The sequence below is a fragment of a genome, unplaced genomic scaffold (genome assembly GCF_019419815.1).
Source record: "Pyrus x bretschneideri cultivar Hongxiangsu unplaced genomic scaffold, Pyrus_bretschneideri_v1 Contig8, whole genome shotgun sequence".
Classification (NCBI taxonomy): Eukaryota; Viridiplantae; Streptophyta; class Magnoliopsida; order Rosales; family Rosaceae; genus Pyrus; species Pyrus x bretschneideri.
In genome coordinates this window covers 9012817-9036867 of record NW_025999820.1, presented here as the reverse complement: position 1 = coordinate 9036867, position 24051 = coordinate 9012817, and the positions used below count along the sequence as shown (strand labels likewise).

The following is a 24051-nucleotide window of genomic DNA, read 5'->3' as shown; positions in this document are numbered from 1 at the left end:
AACATCCACCTGGTTGTTCATTTTTCAGTCCTTTCCGAATTATAAGGAATCGACAGTTACATAAAGGGAAGTTACCCAATTTGGAACTTCGGCCGGCAAACATATATATCATGGCAAAGCTTTGTGTTTCATTATTTGCTTATTTGTTTCAATTTTCTTTGGGCACATAGCCACAGACTCAATTGGGTGAGTTAAAATTAAGCAAAAGTCCGCCTTAACCTAACTAGACCTCTACTGGGTTGATGTCTTTCATTCCTGCCCATGTCAACCTAAACTCAATTCGTTTTCTGCACGTATTTGCTTGTGCATATATTACCAATCCCACTCAATACTATATAAGATATGCATAAATTTTAGGATAACAGTGCTTCAGTTTGTTTTTAGTTTTCTTTTGTATAATGAATGACAATATTATTTTTATAATTCTTTTAAATAGGGCTTTGATATTGTTTTGTAATTTAGTTTCAACTTTAAAAGGTTGAAAATGAAATGGTCCCATGCTATTTAGTTTAAGTTTTGAGTGAATGCTAATTTGTGGAATTAAATTTTAACTAGTATTGCCGTTATTTAGTTCAACTTTTGAAAAATCTTGCAAATAAGTTGTTATAAGATTGAACTTGATCAATTTGGGCAACTCAAGCCTAACCGGAACAAACCATAAGCTAATTAAAACTCGAGCTCGAATAAATAAAGTATGCACCTGAACCTAACTGGAACTCGAATTGTGAAGATTAGGTTGACCTTCCAATCTGCCCAAATTACACCTTTATTAGTAACCGATACATTGGTGGTATTTTAGGAATAATAGATAGTTGGAAATAAGAGAAAACAATCAGAATAGCCACACAGCCTACACTAAACATAAAAAAGGCAGGTAATTCAAATAGTTAAGGGTATTACATCTAAAGTCTATGAGCATTTCTACCTTCCCACTATCTCTTTTTTCTTTTGGTCAAACAACTAAATTTCATTAAAGATAAAACACACTAATACAAAGTAAGGTTAGTCTGAAGACAGTCCACAACACAGTAAAAGTGCAACCCATTACAAAAGTAAAGGAAACAAGCCCCAAAAGTGAGCCCAAGACAAAGCCTAAACCGAAAACCCTAGATCTGGAAACGAAAAACAGTCACTTCCACCAAAATTGTTGCACCACCATCGCCAAGTTGCTATCACTGGTAAGAAGAACCAATGAATTGAAGGAATGAACGGAAAATAGGGGTGGGCAAGCCACCCGCACAAAAAGTACTCCCATAGTCCTACCAAATAATGTGAAATGCACTTTAGTAGCCATACCTTCCCGCTATCTCTTGAATTGGGGAAAAAATGACTTGTAGTAGTGTCATTCACTCCATATGCATTCTCCTAGTCCACTTAATTGTAATTAACGAGTTTTGATTACATACATATTATAATTAGGATGGTTTATTTTATCAACCAACAATCATCTCTTCTAAAATCCAGTCAAATATGGCAATCAGTACAACAATCTGGTAGTATTCATCTTTACTTGTAAGCGAGAGATCTTAGGTTCGAATCTCGTAGATGGCGAATTTGATACCAAATTAGGTTGCTCATTGTGTGATTTAGCTGAATTCCCCCCCTTCTGTTAGTGTAAAATATATCATTGTACTAAAAAAAATCCAATCAAACATGAAATTGTTTAATCATTTATGTGTATCAAATAAAATAACGGTTCATGATAAAAATCTTAATTGTTATCAGAATTGTCGAATTATACAATACATGTGAAAAGGGAATGGAGAAGAACACAAAGAGGTGGAATGGAGAAGAACACAAAGGAATGGTCCCGTCTTCCAAAGGAGCTATGGCCAATGATGGGAAAATGCCTTGACAACCGCATCGACATTCTCCGATTTAACTGCTGCTGCAAGTTATGGCGTTCCTCCATCTCACCTTTTCAGCAAACCATTTTTCCTCCTGTTCTCTAAATATTCTTTTCCGGTTATGCCAAGGCTGCCGTAGCTGAACTCCGTCAAGCTACAGTATACCGCATGGAGTCAATCCTCGACGATGAACCCAATTCGTCAAAACCATGGCTGGTGAAGTTTGACGATTCTAATTCGGGTCATATGCGATTACTGCGTCCCATAACTAATATATATGCCACCGAGGTTCTCCTCTGTCCCTAAGAGAACTTCAATTTATTGGATTTTAGAATTGTTGAATTGCAAAAATCATTTAGTCTTAGTATTAGGAAAAACAGTCTACTTTTGCTCCTGTGAACAAAGTGGTAGTCATGGATCAAACGCATTTGGATGATTGTGGTTCTTTTCATGACACATAGTGAAGGAAGGTTGGGTTTTGTGAGATTTGGGGATGAGAAAGGGACCCATGTGGATGAACAAAACTGTTACTACGATGATATCATTGTTTATAAGGGTCAATCCTATGTTGTTGATAGATGGGGAACAATTTCAAGGTTAAATTCTGAGTTGAAGGTGATTCAACTTTCGCCTCCATTATGTGGGTTTGGTGGGCTGAAGCATTTGGTTGAGTCTTGTGGTGACCTTTACGTGGTTGATCGGTACCTCGAGAAGGAAAGGTTGGATATGGGTAGGATTCTAGGTTACCATGCTCCGAATAACATTTTTAATGCGTCATTATTTTCCAGCTCCTCCTAATCCTTTCTGTGTTCCTTGTGGTGCTGAGGCAATGGATTTTAAAGTTTTTAAGTTGGATCAAGAATCGGGAATATTGATCGATGTGAAAAACTTGGAAGATCAAGTGTTTACCTTGAGCAACGAATGGTGTTTCTCCATCGCCGCACAAGGCCTTGCTGGAGTGGAAGGAAATTGCATTTTATTCAACGACCGTAGGCCTGCTCATAGTCGTGTGTTCAACTTAGAGGATGACGGCATTAAGAACCTAGAAGCTTTCCCTGGCTGTTCTCGGATTCTCTCACCGCCCTCAACTTGGCTCAGCTCCGAGTGATCAATGTCCATCTGCATGCTGATTTCTGTAACTGTGAGAATATCCTTACTTGTCAATGACTCTCAGTTTATAGATTGCTTACTGCTGGTTACATGCGTACACATTTTCTTTTACGATGAGATAAATGCTGCAAGAGGTTAGCTATTGTGCATTTTTTTAACAAACGATATTATCTATATCAAGGTTGAAGAAGTGAACTAAGCCTAACAATGAACTAACAATAATGTGGTTTAAATTTGTTTTTGGCGAAAATAACGCAAGACCTCTCACTCACAAGTGAAGAGAAGTACTATCAGAACGTAGTACTAAGTGGCAGATATCATGCATTTAACGACACAATAAACAACAAGGAAAATTAAGGGTCCTTCAAAATCTGAAAAAAAAAAAAAAAAAAATCTGATTCTCATCCTGAACCCTGAAAGAAATATTCAGCTTTTAATTAATCCCCATCACCTTGTTTATATAGAAAGGTTTCTTGGATTATTGCCCTAGTAATCATTGTCAGTACATCGACAACTTTAGAAGGTAAGCTGACTTTGCTGTGTGCTAAATAGATTTTCTAATTCCCTGAATATTTTTTTTACTAATTGTGTTATTTCACTTAGAAAAACTAGGGTTGCTTTGGGTACTAGTTATTTCTCGACACTTGACAGGGAAGTTGCTTTCTGCTAATGAAGACCCTTTCTGCATTTCTCGAAGATGGGATATCAATTTTCTGAAGGTGAAATACTATGAGGTTCTGCTAAAGAAAACCTAACTTTTCATATGGAACCCTTTTCTGTTGAAATGGTTTTTTTTTTTTTTTTTTCATCTTATTCCTTTGCGCCTAATTGTTAATCATATATCATTTCTTGAACTTGCTCGGCTTCAAGGTCTTCCAAATATAATTTGTTATCTTAACAATTGCATCACTTTTGTCCAAAAAATAAATAAATAAACAGTTGCATCACCAAAAAATTTGAAAAAAATAAAACAATTGCATCACCAATAAAATCTTGGGGGTTTAGGAAAACGAATTGTTATGATTTTATTTACATTTATAAATAATAATTAAGAAAATGAATAGCTCTGATTAAGATATTAGTATAATTATATTTTTTTAATATAAAAGGTATCTCACGACATATACTCTCCTCTCCTTGCAATGTGGTTACAAGCTTACCTAATAGGTGATAACGTACTTTTGGCCCTATATCAAATGTTAGACTAAAGTAGAGTTGGTGATCCAAACAAATGTGTTAATCACAATTAGGTATTTTATTAAAGTGGGTCTACAAATTGAGTTTGGTTTCAGTTCTTGAGTTCAATACATTAACACAAGAGTTTGATTCTCTATATTAATAATCAACTTCTTGAGAGAGTAAAAATAAAATACCGGTCATAGAGTAGAAATTTGATAAACCTTAGAGTTAATCAAACATAATCATCTCTATTTATCCAAATTCACATTACTGTGTTATATAAAATAAATTCAATTTGACTATATATACTAATCAAATTTACTTTGTATTTGATCAAATATCTTAGTAGATAAGTGCTAAGTTTTTACCATGTTTTTTGAGTTTAAAACTATCAATAATATCAACAACAAAATCATCTCTCTTTAAAGAAAATCGACTGTATAAATTTTAAAATATCACTGCACTTAATTTTATACCATCTTCTATTAGCATCAAGTGCCCTACGTAAAATGCATCGAGGAGGAGGACAAAATGGAAATGGAATTATTTATTATTCCACCTTTTTCTTTTATTATTTTTTATCCATATTACCCCACCTGTTATATCAAACAATAGTCAATCAAATAAGAGATTTTTCAATGTGGCAGATACATGAGATGGTATATTATGTATCATTATATAAATTGTGGGATATATATGCTAAAAAATTAATAACTTAAAAAATAAAATTTCATACTATTCCTATTAAAACACATGATGTACCACCACTTATATTCCCGTCACGACTAAAAATTTCCCCGCGATTGAGTAGACAGGGACCCCACCATGATAAATAACAGCCCATTTTTCCGTTGATTCTCCACTCTGCTAAGTCGATCGAGATGGAGACGAAGAGGGTGGAGTGGTCCGATCTTCCCAAGGAGCTATGGCCGGCGATCGGAAGCCGCGTCGACAACCGCATCGACGTTCTCCGGTTCCGCAGCGTCTGCAAGACATGGCGCTCCGCCGTCCCCCCTTTTCAGCAACCCATTACTCCTCCCCTGCCCCTCAGCTTCTCTTCTCCTTCCGCCGCCCCTGATGGTGGAGCTTTGCAGACTCAATCTAAAGCTCTACTCTTTCAAATCACAGTCTACCGCATGGAATTTCTAAAACCCAATTCGTCAAAACCGTGGCTGGTGAAGTTTGAGGAGTCGAATTCTGGTGATCTGCGATTGCTGCATCCAATCACTAATAAGCCACTGAGGTACTACCCTGCATCTAATACTCCAAAGGATTTCAATTTGTTGGACTTTAAGATTGTTGAATTGCGAAAATCGTATAGTCTGCAATTTAGGAATAGTATCAATGTTGTTATGGCTTGTGTGAACAAAGTGGTAGTCATGGATGCAAAAAACTTGAATGACTGTGGTGTTTTTATGATTTACAATGGCGGAAAGTTGGGTTTCGTGAGGTCTGGAGACGAGAAATGGACCCATGTGGATGAACAAAACTCTCACTATGATGATATCATTGTGTATAAGGGTCAATGCTATGTTGTTGATAGATGCGGAACAATTTCATGGGTCAATTCTGATTTGAATGTGATCCAATTTTCGCCTCCGTTATTTGGGCTTGGTGGGAGGAAGCATTTGGTTGAGTCGTGTGGCGATCTTTTCGTGGTTGATCGGTACCTTGACAAGTGTGACATGGAAAGGTTGCCCGAGCACAATGTCGAGGTTAATATTTTTGGTGCTAATTTTCAAGCTCTTCCTCATCCATTTGATGCTCCTCATCATCCTTTCGCCGCTCCTCCTAATCCATTCGTAGCTCCTCCTCATCCACTTGCCGCTCCTTTTGATGGTGAAGCTGTGGATTTTAAAGTTTATAAGTTGGATCAAGAATGGGGTAAGTGGGTTGATGTGAAAAACTTGGGAGATCAAGTGTTTATTTTGAGCAATGATGGGTCTTTCGCTGTCTCGACTGGAGACTTTGGTAAAGTGAAGGGAAATTGCATTTTATTCACCGATCAAAAGCTTCCTCATTTACAAGGAATTGGAGGATCCAAAACAAGGTGTATTAGTCGTGTGTTCATGATGGAGAATGGCATCATTCGGAACCTAGCTGCTTCACCCACCTATTACGAGATGCTCCAGCCACCATCCAGTTGGCTCAGCCCTGCTCTTGATGATGTCTCTCGCCATCGGCTTGCTGATCGGTTAATGTAAGTGTGATATGCTTTATTCTTCTCAAAATGTGAAATGTTTACTGATTACATGCTTACAAATTCTCTGTTTTTGCCATTCGGTAAAACTAAAGTGCTTTGTATTTAAAACTGAATTTTGTCTTCAGAATTTAATAGCTGATAAGCAATTGGAAGGAAATGGAATTTCGAGGTTGGGGTCTTGAGCGTGCAGTGTATAATGCAGGGTCTTAAAACACTTAATTGATAAACAAGCTTAGCTGTTTTGAGTAGAATATATTCGTCTAGTTACAATTTGAGAGTATAGTTATTCAGATCAGACTTCTTCAAATCTTAATTAAAAGATTCTGTGTAAAGCGCGTTTAAGCCTCATCTTAGTTATGGAGAAGTTTATGGGGTATTGTTGTAGGAATCATTGACACCTTCACAAGGTTATATCCGTGGTTACGAACTTAGTACGTGCCGTGTGCTTTGTGCTCAACAGTTTTGCTAATTCCCTGAGTATTGTGTACTAATTGTGTTTCACTTGGAGAAACAAGGATTTCTTTGGTATTAATTATTTCTCCACACTTCGACAGGGAAATTGATGACAGCGAATGAAGACCCATTTCTGCATCTCTCGGAGAAGGCGGAATATCCAATCTCTCACGAAGAGTGATTTGTATATTAAACTAGTGTAAAATTATCGAATCTAGTTTTTTTCGAACTGTAGGCGTGTGGTCTGTCGATGTTATTATGGATGTGTATATACGGCTTATGCAAGCTGTTTCTCCGTAGAACTTGGATCTTTTGATGTTCTAATTGGTAATGTAATGGGTTTCTTAGATTTCAAATGGAATTGTCACTTGTTTCGTATCTTTGTCAACTGCAACCCATAACGGAGACACTTACTTGAACTTGTTCTTGTCCTTAACACACGTTAGAAACCATAAAAATTGGTGGAACAGTTGGATTGAGTCTTATTGTTGGTTAAATTTCGTGTACGATTTCTTTTATTTTGCGACTTCCTATTGAGATCTTAGCACATAGGTTGTAAACTAGACATTCACGAACAAAACTCATTTGATTTTATAAAATTCGATTGATGATTTTGGATGATCGATTTGGTGTGTAAACTCCTTGCACTACTCTTTTCTTCTTCTTCTTGTTGGCTGTTTGCCTCAGGGTAGGCTTTTCTGTAAAACTTTGGCATCTTTACCTGGATAATGCGCTGTATCCCGTTTACCAAAAAAAAAAGTGAACTTATCGAATTTGGAAATGTAGGGGTTGTTTGGTATTCTTTCCGTGCGATTATTGGGCATTAACTTATGGGAGTTTTAACGAAAACCCTGCGGTACTGTTCACTTTAACGAAAAATCATATTTTTACACTAAAAGTCAATCCTGGTACTATAGATTGCAAATCAAGTTAAATAGTTTTCTGTGAGGTATGCTTTTGTTAAATAGTTTTCTTTTAGCCAGCCCAGTGTTCTTGCAGTATATGGATTCCAAATCTTCCAGTTCATTCCTTTTGGCCGCTCCCAACTTATTTATCATTATGTAATTATTTACTAACTTTTCCACACTCAGTCAGTGCTTGAGTCAATTTTAGTTGTTATAATAAATTTTCATATGCTTGTGTCACTAGGAAAAGGAAAATTTGATTATCATGGTATTGATATGACTGAATTAATTACGCCGTCTGATATAACGGTTTCGCAGTCTCACTAGAAAGTCCCTTCTTAAGTAGCAAGCAAATTGGCAAGTTTCATGAAAAAAATGTCTTGCGTAAGACCCAACCATTTCATGGAAAAAGGTGCAGGATATAAAATTTGACACACGCAGATTTTGTAATGTGAGGTATCCCACTTGGACTTTCATCCTTGTGTTTTAATTATATTGGTTTGATAGTAATTTTAGGTTGAATTTTCATAAAGATTTTGGTCAAATTAGTATTTTAGTCAACTGTAACTAAAGTGACAAAAGAAGTTAATATTTAGATTTAGTGCACGCAATTGTAATTCAAGTGGTTAAGAATAATACCAGTTGAGATAATAGGTTTAGTTTTTGCCAAGATTCTAAAAAACGCTAGGCGCTAGTCGGGCAGCGGGCGGGCACCTAGCGGCTAGGCCGAATCTAGGCGGCCTACGCGGATTTAGGTAAATTTCTTGTATCTCTTGATAGTAAGTGCATATTAACACTTACAAAAAATTATACTTATACGAAATTCATGAATACAATAATAAATAAATAAATGATAAAATGCAAAACTAGTATCCAAAGTTCAAAATTTAAAAACACACATATGTGCCATATTAGACTATTAGTTAAGATTTTTTGATGATTATATCTAATTTTCATAAAAATAAAAATAAAAATCCCACGTGTGTGGTGTGAAGAGGTGCATGCATCCTCCCCAATTTCGAAAAAGCACCACGTGTGTGGTGTGACCCTTACCCTCCACCCCTAGTGCTAGTCCCCATCCCTCACATTAGTCAAGAGACTCCTTTTTGACGTCTTAAAAACCAAAAACTTTGATTGATTTTTATTCTTTCTTTTTTCTCATCGTCTTCGTCTTATTTCCTTTCCACTCCTTCTTTCTTTTTCTTTCCGTTTTCCTTCTGTACATTCCCTTTTTTTTCCTGTTTCCTCTTCTTCTGTTTTGCGTTGTAAGTTCCTCTTCTTCGATGAATTTCAGAGAGAGGGAGTCGCAACAGCTAAGAAAGTTGTGGTGCACAGAGAGAGAGAGTCGAAGTGGTGGAATTTCTTCCCAAGAAACCTCCACTCTGCCTAAACCACCACCTAGACAGCTGCCTAGATCACCTAAGAGAGCCTAGGCAAGCGCCTAACAGCTCCCCAATTTTTCTTAACGATTCGGACCTAATCGCATCAACACCACCACGCCTAGGCCGTTTTTTAGAACATTGGTTTTTACAACTCCAATATAAATTGAATAAAGCAAAACCAAATAAAAGCATAAAAAAATGATGATTGTTGGAGGAAAATTTAAGGGTATAATTTCCAGACAAGGGTTTCTGCCCTCCCACTTCCAGTGCCCTCCTGTTTTGTGTGGTCATGGTTAAGCCACTTCAACATTTTATATATATATATATATATATATATATTTTATAGAGATAATAAGACAAAAATGAATAGTAATATAAAATGTTAACGTGGTTTAATCGTGACCACACAAACACGAAGACATAGAAGAAGACCGGAAATTAGAGGGCAGACAATCCTTATGACCTTGTCCATAATTTACACTACTCAAATCTTTTGCAATCATGTGGTCTTTTTGTATCTTGCTTAAAATGTTGGCATCTGGTCCACCTATTACCAAATCTTCTGCTCTCAAAATTTTAAATAAAAGAAGGAAACAAAAAAAAGTGATAAAAAAAATCGAAGACTACAAAAAGCAGTTCAGCATAGCCTCCCCACCGCCGCCTCCCTCGGACCACAACCTCTCTCGAAGGGTTTTTGGTGTGAGAAATTATATTCACACATTTTAAATTATTTTTTTCACTTTTTTATTTTTTTACTTTTTTTTTTGCTTGCAAAGACATGAGGTTGGTTTAGTATTTTTCTATCAAGTGTTAGTAGTGTGTAAAAAATATTAAAAAATAAAAAAAAATGTGAGAAAAATAATTTAGGGTATGTGAATATAATCTCTCTATGGGTATGAATCTGGAAGTAATCTTAATATTGTGGATGAGTGTTTTATTTCAAATATGGATCTTGTAATTTTGAAGCTTTAAATTCTTGATTTTCTCCTAACCTTTTGAATTTTTGTTTGGTATATCGATATTTTTACACTAAGAGGAGGGAGAGTTCGGCTAAACCACACAATGAGTAGCCTAATTTGGTGTTGAATTCACTATCTATGAGATTTGAACCTACGACATCTCTACTTCCAAGTGAAGAGGAATACCATCAGATCGTAGTACTTTAGAATTAAAATGGAGAGAAAACGACACAAGAGAAGGTTGGTAATGAGAGACGGTGGTTTTTTGTTTGGGGGTTATGCGTTCTTTTTTTTTTTTTTTTTTTTCCAGTGTTTTTCAAATGAGTTAGCAGTGTTTAACTCAAGTTAGTGGTAGATAGGTGTCACAATTTGAGATGGTCACAGAGATTTTTGAATGTAGAAGATTTAGACTTGGTTTACGCAAGGTGATCGCTGCCCCCAATTTTGAAGACCGTGGGTTTTGCAAAAATTGAAGACAAGGATATGGCGATCGTGGACGATCAGATTTCCAATTGGGATGATGCAGTTGTTTGGGATGACATGACTGTTTGGAAGGGTTATTGTTGCGTCGTCATGCAATGGAGATGGTTTTTTGGATTGCATCGGGTTCGAAAGTGGTTCAATTTTCGTCATTGTTGATAGGTTTTGGTCACCGAAAACATTTGGTGGGGTGTGGTGGGGAGATTTATATGGTGGATAGGTACGTTGATCCGCTGCCTCGCGACAAAAGACTCTACATGCCTTGCCAGGGCAAGGAAGTAGAGTTTAAGGTTCATAAGTTGGATGAAGAGTGGGGAGGTGGATTGAAGTGAAGACTCTAAATACCTTGTTAAATATCTTCCTTTTTCCATGCACATTTTTGATGGAGTGTTAAAATTTTGACATACATTGTTGGCACATCATTGACAACACGAACCATACGGACCAATAATTTTCCTAGCTAACAACCATTAGGCCTAACCAAATTTTTAACAAACGAATATAAGTTAGGTCAGTTAGTTAAAGTGAGATTTGTGTTCCATCTTCTTCCTCATTTTTTAGACAAATACCTTATAAGGGAAAACGGAAATAACAAAACAACTCATGGCACATCAACCCAAGAGATAAATGGTAATTTTCTCGCTCTTATTTTCCCATTATGCACTCATTATTTGTTATGTTCCTTAATTTTCTTTAAAATGATTTAAATTTTGATCCTAGAACAAGAAAAAAAAGTGTAGAGTGCACAAGGTGAAGTAGGAGATAACTTTCCAAACAACTACTAGAAACTAGAAACGCATTGAAACTATTAATGACACTTTAAAAATTTTATTATGCACTTAAAAGATAAAATTTAATATAAAAACATATAATGTTTGTCATTTAGTATTACGGCTTAGCAGTAATTCTTTTTACTTGTAAGTAAGAGATATTAATTTCAATCCTCACCAAATGCAATTTTGAACTGTATTATTACTAGTCTATTGTGAAACTAAAACTACTTTGACTCTTTTAATGTAAATAATACTATTTGTTAAAAAAAAAACGTATAACGACTGACGAGGACAAACGGTAGAAGGCCCAATCTGACAAAATCGTACAACGACAAACACACGACAAAGAGAAAAACACCAACCTAATCTCCAAGTCTCCACGAGGAGAAGAAACTAGCGGCTGCCAAACTCTTTTTAGAGGAAGAGAAGTCGTCCTCAAATTATTTCAGTCCAACCAAAAAGCACAAGGCCGCCATGGACGGCAGCCGAGTCGACTGGACAAACCTCCCACACCAGCTCCCCCCACTCATCGCCTACTGCCTCCAAACCCACCTCGAACACCTCCGAATCCGCAGCGTCTGCAGCTCCTGGCGCTTCTCCATTCCACCCTTGCAAAATTCCAGTGCCCCTAGAGTCCCCATTCCGCTCTCCGAAGGGCCCAGTGCCGTTCTCTGCCCAACCACCGTCTACCTCCTCCGCCCCGACCCCAATTCAAATCCAAATCCTTCCGCGTCATCATCTTCAACCTCTTCGTCCAAGGGTTGGCTGCTGAAGCTGGAAGAGTCTTCCGGCAAACTTCGTCTCCAGAACCCCATCACCAGCTGGCGGATCGGGTCCTTAAGCGATGGTGTTCCGGTAAACCCCATGGATTTGAATTTGCTGGACTTCAACATGGTGGAGTTGGCCAGATCATATGTGCTCAGATACATAAATGGGTCCGGATCCGTTTTTGGCATAAACAAGGTGATTAAATCCCCCAATTTCAAAGATTACTGCTCAATTTTCATTATTTACAACGGAGGAAAATTGGGTTTTGCAAAAACTGGAGATCAAAAGCTCACACTCATCAACGATCAAGTTTCTGACTACGATGACATGATTGTGTACAAGGGCCACCCTTTTGTTGTGGACAAATGGGGTCAAATTTTTTGCATCAGTTCGTCGTTAGAATTGACCCCGGTTTCACCTCCGATCGGGGCTGGTCACCGTAAGAATTTAATCGAGTGTTGTGGAGAGCTTTATGTGGTGGATAGGTACTCTCAAGAAGGAGGTGTTGGTTCTGTTTATAACAATCACTTTCTCCGCCGGCCTCTCCGCAGGCGGAGGTTCTACGAGGAGGGTCAGCCGAAGGTGGTGGACTTTAGGGTTTATAAGTTGCTGGAGGATGGTGCTGAGGAGTTGGGGAGGAGATGGGTTGAAGTGAAGAGCTTGGGGGAGCAAGCTTTTTTCTTGAGCATCGATTGTTGCTTCTCTGTTTTGGCTACAGAGTTGGAGGGGTGTAAAGGTAACTGCATATACTTCACAGATTCTAATGACATTGGTCTTGCATTGAGAGAGTTGATTCGGCGAGATGGGTCTGTTTTTAGCATGGAGGATCGTACCATTGAGAGGCTTGGATCTTCCCGTCTTTATTCCAAGATGTTTTGGCCACTCCCTATTTGATTACAATTTGGATTTATGTAAGATTATACTAGTTTCTCTACACGCGTCAGCGCTTATGAATTAAGCATTTTTTAATAAGCTTATGTGATTGGAATCACTAAATTCAGATGAACTGCTGAAAACAGTCGTGCGACTGTGGATTTAGATTGATGAGTTATCATTTGAATTGATGCAAGTATATACTAGATTCTCTACACGTATCAGCATTTTTAAATAGTTCTTTATTAGTGGTGCATGTAATTGCAATCAGTAAATTTAGATGAACGGCTCAAAAGAGTCCGTGCGACATAAAATATAAGGAAAACTAATGAAAAAAATTTAAAAACTTTGAGTTTTAACGATAAGGACAAAATAAAAGGTAAAGTGAATAACATCAGAATTGACTTTTTAGTGTAAAAATATGATTTTTCGTTAAGGTGAACAGTACCAAAAGCTTTTCGTTACAACTTCCTAAAATATATGGTAATAATGCAGTATAGGTTATTGTGGTGAGCAAAAATTCTCCAACCCTTAGAACTTTACTTAGTATATGGATTTCAATAAAGGAAAACTAATGAAAATGTCATGAAAACTTTGAGTTTTAACGATAAAGACAAAATAAAGGGTAAAATGAATAGTATCAGTTTTGACTTTTTAGTGTAAAAATATGGGTTTTCATTAAAATGAATAGTTATGCGGGCTTTTCGTTAAAATTTCATTTCAGTAAAGAGAAATCAGACCAAAAATTAAAAGCAAAATGCAATTAAATAAGAGAAATTAGAGAAAACACAACGAGCAAATACCTATAGTCGTTTACAGAGTGTCATATAATTTCAGCATGAGAATCTGAATCCGAGGAATACCCCTTTGTAAATCAAAATCCGACTGATCTGAACTGCCCTGCAATTTCAAAGAAACAAAGGTAGCAGTAGCTCTTGTCAAAATCAAAATGCTCAATAACAACAGCTTCTGCCTTCAGAGATGGAGGAGGAATAAGAAGGAAGAAGAAGAAGCCGAGAATTCGTCAGCGCGGCAGAAGAACAAGCTCGAAGCCGAGAAGCTGTCGCTCTCCGCGAAAACAAAGTCGAGAAGAAGAAGAAGAAGCAGAAAAACAAGGACGAAGAAAAGTCACATGTATTAGTGCAATGTTACCTTGCACTAATAACAACAACAATAAAGCGTTATTTCTCTAAGTAGGTCGGCTGTATGAATCCTAAAACGTCATTGCTTTTGATTTTGTGCCAAATCTTCTATTAGCTCCAAATACTTCATGTCTTTTCTTATTCTCTTTCCAAGTCTTCCTAGATATTCTTTTACCCATTTTTCCTTGAGTCTCTGTTTCATATTCGTATCTTCTAACCGAAGCATATGTAGGTCTTCAGTTCATGTGTCTAAACCACCTAACTAATTTTCTCACATCTTATCTTCAATTGCGTTTATTCCTATTTTACCTAAGATATCCTCGTTCTTAATCTTGTCATTTCTCGTGTGCCCACACATCTAACGAAACATTCTCCACTTCGCTACACTCATTTGCATGTGTTGATACTTGACCTCCTCCTAACATTCTGTGCCATAAAGCTTTGTTGGCCTTATTGCCGTCCTGAAAAAATTCCCTCCGCTTTTAGTGGGACACGACGGTCACAAAAAACATACGATGCACTCTTCAACTTCATCCATCTAGTTTGTATTCTATGGTTGAGATCTCCATCTAATTCTCTGTTCTTTTGCAAGATAGATCCAAGATATCGAACGCGTTCGCTCTTTGGTACTTCATGTCATAATCTCCAATCCTTACCTTGATCTCATTTGAACCTATGTTCCCACATAACTTGTACTCTATATACTCCGTATTTGACCTACTTAGGCGAAGACCTTTAGATTCCAACACTTCTTGCCAAAGGTTAAGCTTTGCGTTTACGCATTCCTGAGTTTCATATACCAACATTATATCGTTTGTGAAAAGCATGCACCAAAAGACATCATCTTGAAATGTCCATTAACTCATCCATTACCAATGCAAAAAGATAAGAGCTTAAAGTTAAACTTTGCAATCATATGATTATGCAAAAACTTACGGTGCACTCATATTATAAAATGTGTCTATTTGTAAATATCAATCATATCCTTCAATATATTACAACACTTGAATTAGTAGCATCACTTAAAAAACACCATTTAGTATGTGATTTTATGGTTCTCATCTTTTGTTATTCCGAATGACGTAGTAGGGAACAAAAATTAAGGATGTGTGACGTTGAGGAAAGAAAATTAGGCAATGATTTCTTAAGAAATAGAAAGACCTTATAAGAAAAAGAGGAAATAACATTCGATATTTTGCCGACAAATATCTCAACATTGGAGCCCACTTCTAACTCCTAACAAATTTCAAATTTGGCTTCATTCATTTTTATTTCTTTAAAATCCTTAATAAAACATAAACGAATATAATATAAGAGAATTATTATTAGCATTTTAAAAATTTCGTTTGACATTCCAAATTTTCTATAATTAGAAAAAAAATACACCTGTGAGAAGTGTAGAATGAGATTTTTAAAATGTTAATAATAATTCCTTAATATATATATATATATATATATATATTATATATATATATAAAAGTTAGGATTGGAGGACACTCATTATTGGATCCGCATTTTGACATAATGTCATGAACTAACTGTGAACGAATTGTAATCTATTTCTTAATTATCTATTATATGAAAATCAATAAATTAAATAAGAAACGAAAGTTAAGAAACAAAAAGTATGACGATAGTAGAAGATCCAGATGATGAATAGGCAATTAATTCTGGCGGTGGAGTTCATGGTGGAGGCGGCAATGGGGTTTTCTGTGCCGGCCGTGAAAAAATAGGTGATTTTGGCTGTGGAGGTGGCGCTCGTTTCGTTGAAGGGAAGGTGGTGGTGGCTTGAGAGAGATCCGAGCTACATGAAAGGACGCCGTTTCAATCTGGGTAAATTCAAGGTTTACAAATTGAATGCAGATGAGAAGATAAATCAACGGTCAAGATTAACAGAGGGCACAAACAAAAAATGGAGTTGAAATCACTGGCCTTGTGTTAAGGAACAGATTTTTCAAGGAACCAGATCCTTCAAAACTGAACTCACTAATTAATAAATCCGGACCATTAAAATTTGATCAAACGGCTACAATTATTATAAATTTTAGAGGAACCCCATGTTTGTAACCGTTTGATCAAATTTCAATGGTCTGGATTTATTGATTAGTGGGCTCAGTTTAGAAGGATCCGGAAGGAATCCGGTTTCATTTTTCAATACGTTTGGAACACGAACGGATACACCATAACAAATGCTGTAATATAAGTGAATGAGCATTAAAAAAAATTAGTTAAAGATTGGAGTGACTGCTTAAAAATGAAGAATTGTACTCGCATATCCAATGGAAAGAATAAGTAAGAGGAAACGTATAATGTGGTTCACTCCATCTAGTATCTACACATAATTATTTCTTTTTTAAGAACTAGACTTCATGCATGCGCTTACGCGCATGCAGAAGATATTTTTTGAATCACGACGTGTTACACTCGATTTACATGTTTTAAATGTATTTATTAATGTAGATAGAAATGAATAATAAATACAGTTAATAAAAGCGGTATTTCAATTTCCATCTACATTTTATTGAATTTACATTAAGATTATAAAAAAATAATATTTAATATACAACTGATTGCTAGCTCATTGTGAGGTTAATCCCACTCCCTGCCCTTAGTGTACAATTAATTTAATCACATTATTATCCGCGTGCGAAATACTTTTTTTAATAAAGAAAATAATATTTAATAAACAACTAATTGAATCACATTATTACTAACCTATTGTAAAGTACTAATTAAAAACAAATAATATAAAAAAACTTTGCTAATTTATCACCGACACTACGCGTCTCTTAAAATATGTTTTGAACACAATATTCATGATTTTTCTTTTTTTTTATTATATTTTTCTTTTCCCGTGCCCATCAACTTTCACTCATCGTTTCATTTTTTTATTCTTTTCTATCTTTCCACTTATATTTATATTATATTTTATGATGATCAAATTACCAAATTACATTTGCATTATTTGATATATTATATTGGATTGCTTTTGGATTTTTTTGATTGAGGGGCAATTTTATCCTAATATGTTCCCTTTTTTTTATTATTTTATCTATTCATACTTATATTTATATTATATTTTATGATGACCAAATTACCAAATTACCTCTCTATTATTTAATATATTATATTGAGCTGAATTGTTTTTGTTAAAAGGCAATTTTGTCCTAATATTTTTGTCAAGTGCTTTGTCAAATCGTGACTCCAAAGTTCTTGCCACGTACGTGACCCAAAATTGGGGCTTTCACTTTGTATTATATAGATTATAGTCAAAGTTCATTGTTTTAGGTTACCTTATTATATAATTAATTATTTTATCTTCGAATAATTATAGTCAAAGTTCATTGTTTTAGCTTATCTTCATATTTCGTATTAAACAAGGTACATGCATCATGTATCTCCTAGTTCACGTATTACTGTAGCATCACGTACAATATCATCTATATATATATATTTTAACCCCACCCCACCCCACCCCACCCCCACCAAGTTTCGAACCTGGGACCTAATTCTGCCCCACTCCTCGCCCACACCCTCACCACTAGGCTATTCCTGGTGGCCTTATCATCTAGCTATAATTTAAATAAAAAAAAACAATAATTTTTTTTTTAAATGGAAAATAAATGATAAACACGATATTTTTAACCAACACACTCATGTTTAATTCTAGCCCTTTTTTTGTTTAATTTATTTAATTCGATTGTTAATGTTAATTAATGAGGACAAATTAGTATTCGAAAATTCTTGGATCAGAAAAAGATATAGAAGGGGAGATGTCACCATATTTCGAAGAAACTCTTAAATTTTGGCTAAAATTAATATAGTTCGTCAATATTTTCGACATATCAGTAAAATGTCGATAAATTGTCATATGACATTCTTCAAAATTTTCATTTTAAATTTTCACGTTGTTTAACAAATTCCAACATTTCCATCAAAAGCAACATATAACGATATCAATATATCCATCTATATTTTCACAAATTTATTTTCACAATATCAATATTTTAAACATTGAGCGGACCCATGTGGAGGTTGAAATTGTAAGTGTACAGATAAATACTCTACCGCCAAAGTAATATATACCAAACATTGAAATTTTAAATTTATACTACGTACAACCACATTTATCCTAATCAACTACTAAATTGTAACAGAGAGAGAAGCGAAAAAAAACCACTTCTCAATTACCGTCTACTTAAAATGGAAGCCCATTCGAAAATATCCCAAGTAATTTTAACCCTAAACGGACAAGCTAGGGCCTAGGAGATGCATCTCATGGAGTACGTCGACACAGGCGAATCAACCGCGGGTGCATCGTACACCCTCGGATGATCGCTCTCCAATCCATAGTCCATCATCGGACGGTGCTCCAAGTCCTCATCATGATCGTACACGAAATCAGGCACCTCAATCTCGTTCCTCCTCACGTGCTCCCACAGATAATCCAACCTGCTCACGTACCTCAGCTTCCCATACACCCTGCGCCGCACCACAAGTGCACGTTAGTACCATCCACAAGAAAATGCTAACATGCGCTTTTTCCGTTAAGAATAAATTAATTGATTAAATTAATTACCCGCCGGTGAAAAAGAAGCGTGATTAAATTAATTACCCGCCGGTGAAAAAGAAGCGGCCGAAGGTGGCGAGGAAGAGCCGGGCCTGGAGGCCGGGATGGAGGATATACACGGCTTCGAGATTCTGGCGGACGCCGATCGGTACGGCGTCGTAGATTGATCGGACGGCTGAGATCCCGGGAAAGTTCTCGCACCTTTGAGCTCCGGTGTGCACGTACAGCACCACGAACGGCTTTTTCTCGATCTCTGGAAATATCCTCTCCTCCAAATACTTCCGCAGAGCATCCACGCTCACAATTCGAGCTAAATAATTCAAAAATACAAAAAAAAATCAGAAAATAAATTAAATAAAGGAGAAACGTTGATTATGAAGAATAATTAACGATCTGTATGGGAATAATCTTTTGAATTGTTAAAAGCGCTTTAAAATTGGCAGAAAAACTTTACACGTCATAAAAGCGCTTTTTAGAAAGGACTTCCAGGATGCCTTGAAGTTTTGATTAAAAAAAAAAAAAGGTCAAAGTACCTTTAACAAAAACCATTTCTAGCACAAGCACTTTGAAACAGAAGTGCTTTTCACAAGAGCAACGTTAACCGAGGCCTAAAATACCTGGGAAGAATTTGCCGATGATGCGAAGGACGGTGCGGCCGCGTTTATCTCGTCCCTTGATCTTGAAGATGTCGAGCTTTTCGATGAGTTCCTGCTGCTCGGAATCGGAGATTTGAGTATGCATTTTTTCTTTCTTTCTTTTTCAATTATTTTCTTGTTGCCCGTTTGGTTGCCGAGAAAGTGTGGGGAGTTGTGAAAGAACTTTGAAATGGGAAGGGAGAGGGGGGTCGATGGCGTTTGATGAGAGATATTATGTAGGCGACGACAAGGGTAATTAATTATTTGGTAACTGGCTCAGGAAATCAGGGGGCGATTGGAATATTCGGAAGCATCTTCGATTATTGGAGGGACCAGGTGGGGCTCGGGGTGTCCGAGTCGGATAACGATTTGGGTGGCTGATTGCTGACTTGGCATTTTGTTGATTGATTTATAACATTGAGGATCCTCTTCGGATCTTTCAATCACGTCTGTTAATCATACCGCTTACAATTATTTTTCGTCAGATTCTATTCATATTTAATTTAAAATAAAAAAAATTACAATGATTTTTTACTGCATGATATATGATGAACTGACATTATTGGAGGATCCTCAGAATCCTCACAAGGAGAATCCTCTTTTGAATTAGAAAGTGGACAAAGATAGAAAGAAGCGAGAGGGGAGGAGATAAAGTCTTATGAAGGGTTGAACTAGTAAGAAGTGTTTTAGGCCATAGGCATGTGGTCAAGGCTTAATCTACTTGCTAATTAAAGAATAATGCTAATTAGGGTTGTAATTTGTCATGTGTCGAGGCTGGTATTTCCCGTTGATACATGTGAAGCTCATAAATAGTTAATTTGGGGCTAAACTTATAGGATGTGTGCGTAGATTTGTTCTAATCGTTGATACACGTGAAACCTATTATGCATTAATAGTCATGAAGCTTATTTGGCAATTTGGGTAGTGAGTGCTAGGGTCAATAAGACAAGTGTTAGGCTGATCATGGCCATTGATGTATGTGTGCTTAATGTGTATGAACAGTCAAGATCAGCTCACGCGTATGCATAACTGATCGTGACATTCTATAAGTAATTTTTTTAAGCGGATAGCTTTGGTAACACGATGCTATTGAGTATAAGTAATTTAGTTTTTTTTATTAAGCAGATAGCGTTGATAACACGAAGTTAGGAAGTATGAGTTAGGTAACTTCCAAAGCAAGCCGAGCATGATCTCATCCTATTCGCTCGTTGATTGATAGAAGTTAAAGTTAACTCAAAATATTGGGAAAGTCCATACCTAATCTCTTTGTCCGATTAGGTTTAGCTTTTAACCGGTAGTGATGTTTGGTTGTGATTTCATTGTTCATCTTAAAGTGGGCTTTAATTTCATGGCTCCTTTTCATTACCAAAGCCCACAACCATAACTTGACCCAAAAGAAAAGCCCACGGTAAAATTAGACGGCCTAATGATGTCATGCCTCATCTACTCCTAACCTTTTACTGTGATTCCGCCCTGTCACCTGGTGTATACACTCGGTGAAACACCAGATTTTCATGTTCTTCCGGCCAAGGGCGTTTTGGTAGCAAATAGAACAGAGGGAGACAGAAGATTTTGTGGACAAATATATTAGAAAAAAGTCTTGAATCTCGCAAGTTAGGAAAAAGTTTCCGACGTACAACTCTAACTAGCTTCTTTGGTCCACGGAATCATGATCAATACAGGCAACAACGTACAAGATATAACACCTCGAGGTGCCTAGTTTTCGTGATATATGATCGGGGTATGTAAATAGTACAAGTTTTCTATGATCTTTACGAGTGATGACATACCAAACAAACGCCGTGGCTTAATCTAGGGAGTCTGATTAAATTCCTTTAAATCAAACCCAGATTCCTGTGCAAGCTCCATCAACTCTTTTTCTCCACTCAATACCTGTAAGAAGCAACGAGCTTTCTCAGAACCAAGTTAATCGTAACAGATGGGATGAACTTACAGCTAGAGTTTCGTATTGATATTAAAACACGGTGTGCATGACAATATACAAACGAGGTGACCAAATGAAGATAGTGAATCATCCATGAGGAGATTTATCACCTGCCCGTTAATCACCCATGTAGGAAAACCTTCAATTTGGACATCAAAGCATTCCTTTTGCATTATAGTTCCCTTCCTAAATCCACCAGGGAAGCACTCAACATAGTTCAATAGTTTTGCTGCCTCACTTCCAAACATCTACATGATGCACAAAACAAACAGGATACATCAAAAGTCTGAACATACAATAGATGAACGCTTTGTTCTTTCAAAATGTTTTTCATGAAGTCTGAAATGATTGGCTGGGAGGAAGGTTTTTAATATCAATCTTTACGGAAATATCGACAGCTCATATATCGACGGATATTTCGAGAAGATATTTAATACATAAAACAAGATATTTTGTATTAAAATTAGGATGTATGTATATCATTATATAGCATATTTTGCAATTAAGCCTATCATACGTAAATATGAAACATTAGCTTGTATTCTTAGGCATGTGTTACTTTCTACGTTTCTAGTTTCTAGTTTCTTCCAACAAAATAAAAGTTTCCAGTTTCCATAGAATTTTATGCAATTAACTTAGTCGCTAGGCATCGTTTTAAGGTGAACTTGGGGCCAATTTCTATTGATAGACCATAGTTTTCTATTACTCGGGTGGGACAGCTAAAATATTGAAAACACTAGTTGGGAGTACAACTTAATGGATAACATTATTTGTTAGAAGAACTGAAAGGAAAACTTAGGAAAGATGATAGAGAGAAAAGCATCATGAGTGAATCAAATTTAATCAGGAATTGAAGATCTAAGTACCTGCTTTTGTTCGACACAATGTGAACACCAGAAAGCCCCATACATTTTAGCACCAATAGCACTCAGATGCTTTGCAAGAGCTATTGCAAACGGGCTTGATGGTGTTGTTATCTCAGTTGAAAAATATGGAAGATCAATTTCAGACGGGCTGTTAACAAAAGAAATGTAACAAGGAAAAAATTATCAGGGCAATAAGCACCCAAAACTGACAAAAAATTAACCAACTAGCACAAGCCACCAAATATTATATTTGTGAACTTTGAAATTTGTTAAATAATGACATGGTGAATCAGATCCAAACAAAATCATGGGACAGGTTTGGGATTTTAAGATAAAGGTAATGAGGTCAGTACACACAGAAAACTGATCTTATTTCCTTCTACGCAAATAGCCAAGTACCACACGATCAAAGAACGATCAATTCATATCAAAGGCCACTAAACTCCGGTCACAGATAATTGCTTGAGAATAAAAGTTATAAAAGTGATATAAAGCCACAGATACCTTCGTAATATATGGTCGTGAATGCTTAGAGCATCAAACCCAAACCTAAACAATGTTTATGAACATTAGATTTCCCTACATCTCCTTAACATAAAAATTTGAAAATAACTATAACACTTATGTTTATCAGTCTCCAATATTTCCCACGAATCACACTGCCATTCTTAAAATATTTACATTTCGATTTCCTCTATCAAATTAGTTGGAAGGGCATGTTCATAATCCTAGAAGATTGAGCTTCAGAGCAGAATATACGTCCATATCATTAAATAGCTTGCCAAATTAACATATCCATAAAACCGAAAAATATAAAGCCACGAGCAAGGTTTATCACCTTGAGGGTACAGGTGGAAGAGCACTATATGACCTGTTGAGAGTCACAACCACTAAGCTAGCTATACAAAACAGCAAACCCACTTCCTTCTGTACTTTTTCCAACCCAAAATCCTACAATTCAGAAAAATCAAAGACTACATCACTGCCATTAACAACATCAAATCAAAGAAAATAAAAAGAACAATATCCAAGAGCTCACCTTTAAGGCGGTGAAAAACAAGGTGAAAGAGAGCAGAGCAGATAACAAGCAATACGAGCAAGAAGCTCCCGAAAATTTGGTGCTAAGAATGTACAAAAAGCAAGCGCTAGCAGCTGCCATGGAAGTTGTAGTCCCGAGCAAAACTAAGCGAGCATTAGATTCATCAATTCCAAAAGGCAACTTCTTTGCGGTCAGTAGCTGCACACCCATAGTAGCAACTAACCCATAAGCAACCATTCCGAACAGCGGAAGAGGAACACCTGGGAAATCCAAAAGGGAACTTTTGTCAAACACCTTGCGTGCAATTCAATGCAAGACAATTCATTTCCAAATTCCAATCCACAAAAACCCAAATCCAAATTTTCACTTTTTCTTTTTTCGGGGTGATCAAACATTTGAATCGAGTCTGGTACGGAGTTAAAGAGAGTACCAAAAACGACAGCGTAATCGCTACTGAGGATGTCGCCGCAGCTTCCTTCGCCACCGCCGCCGGCGGTGGGGCAGAATGCATTGGAGTTTGTGAGCTTGAGGTAAGTCAAGTAAGTCGTCTCGAGAAACCCAACACCTCCGAGCCCTGCGTAGAGTTTGTAGGTCAAGTCACTCGAAGACGACGGGGCCAACGACGCCGTTTTGGGTTCGGAGTCGTCGGCGTTTTGATTTGGTTCGGTAGACGAGCATGTTATGGGAAGAAGCAGAGATCTCTGACCCCATTTCGGAGTTTTATGGAGGAAGGGGATTTGGAATCTTCCGTGGGTCGACGGAGACCGGCGCGACGACAAGAACGGCAGAGATGTTACGCTCGCGAACGCCAAGGTCGCCATTTCTGCTCTCACATTCCACCTGAAAAATCAACGGAGATTCGCGGGGATTAATCTGGGCTTGCTGGGCCCAAGTGACTGCTACTACTTCCTCAATTTTGGGC

General features: G+C 36.8%; 4 protein-coding genes and 1 pseudogene across 5 annotated transcripts; 3 read left to right on the top strand and 2 right to left on the bottom strand.

Moving 5' to 3' along the window:
• Positions 1-1784: 1784 nt before the first annotated feature.
• On the top strand, positions 1785-2955 carry LOC103936706 (annotated as a pseudogene).
• Positions 2956-4991: 2036 nt separating this feature from the next.
• On the top strand, positions 4992-7167 carry LOC103936686 (putative F-box protein At1g65770). Its single transcript, XM_009346532.3, has 2 exons — positions 4992-6336; positions 6894-7167. The coding sequence occupies exons 1-2, from the start codon at positions 5018-5020 to the stop codon at positions 6913-6915; spliced, it is 1341 nt and encodes a 446-aa protein (XP_009344807.1). The 5' UTR covers positions 4992-5017; the 3' UTR covers positions 6916-7167.
• Positions 7168-11571: 4404 nt separating this feature from the next.
• Positions 11572-13149, top strand: LOC103936687 (F-box protein SKIP23). The gene has a single exon (XM_009346534.3). It carries the CDS (start codon positions 11766-11768, stop codon positions 12951-12953), a length of 1188 nt encoding a protein of 395 aa, XP_009344809.3. The 5' UTR covers positions 11572-11765; the 3' UTR covers positions 12954-13149.
• A 4873-nt stretch (positions 13150-18022) lies between these two features.
• LOC103936688 (ganglioside-induced differentiation-associated protein 2) lies at positions 18023-19423 on the bottom strand. The gene is made up of 3 exons (XM_009346535.3): positions 19262-19423; positions 18690-18954; positions 18023-18556 (listed from the first exon to the last, which is right to left on the bottom strand). Exons 1-3 carry the CDS (start codon positions 19383-19385, stop codon positions 18337-18339), a joined length of 609 nt encoding a protein of 202 aa, XP_009344810.1. The 5' UTR covers positions 19386-19423; the 3' UTR covers positions 18023-18336.
• A 1441-nt stretch (positions 19424-20864) lies between these two features.
• On the bottom strand, positions 20865-23999 carry LOC103936689 (thiol-disulfide oxidoreductase LTO1). 2 transcript variants are annotated; one of them, XM_048575281.1, is made up of 7 exons: positions 23560-23999; positions 23130-23389; positions 22929-23041; positions 22595-22639; positions 22091-22238; positions 21335-21472; positions 20865-21172 (listed from the first exon to the last, which is right to left on the bottom strand). In XM_048575281.1, the coding sequence occupies exons 1-7, from the start codon at positions 23948-23950 to the stop codon at positions 21092-21094; spliced, it is 1176 nt and encodes a 391-aa protein (XP_048431238.1). In that variant the 5' UTR covers positions 23951-23999; the 3' UTR covers positions 20865-21091. The 2 variants fall into 2 exon arrangements, with proteins under 2 accessions (XP_048431238.1, XP_009344811.1); XM_009346536.3 differs by lacking the exon at positions 22595-22639 and having other exon boundaries at positions 23560-23996.
• Positions 24000-24051: the final 52 nt, after the last annotated feature.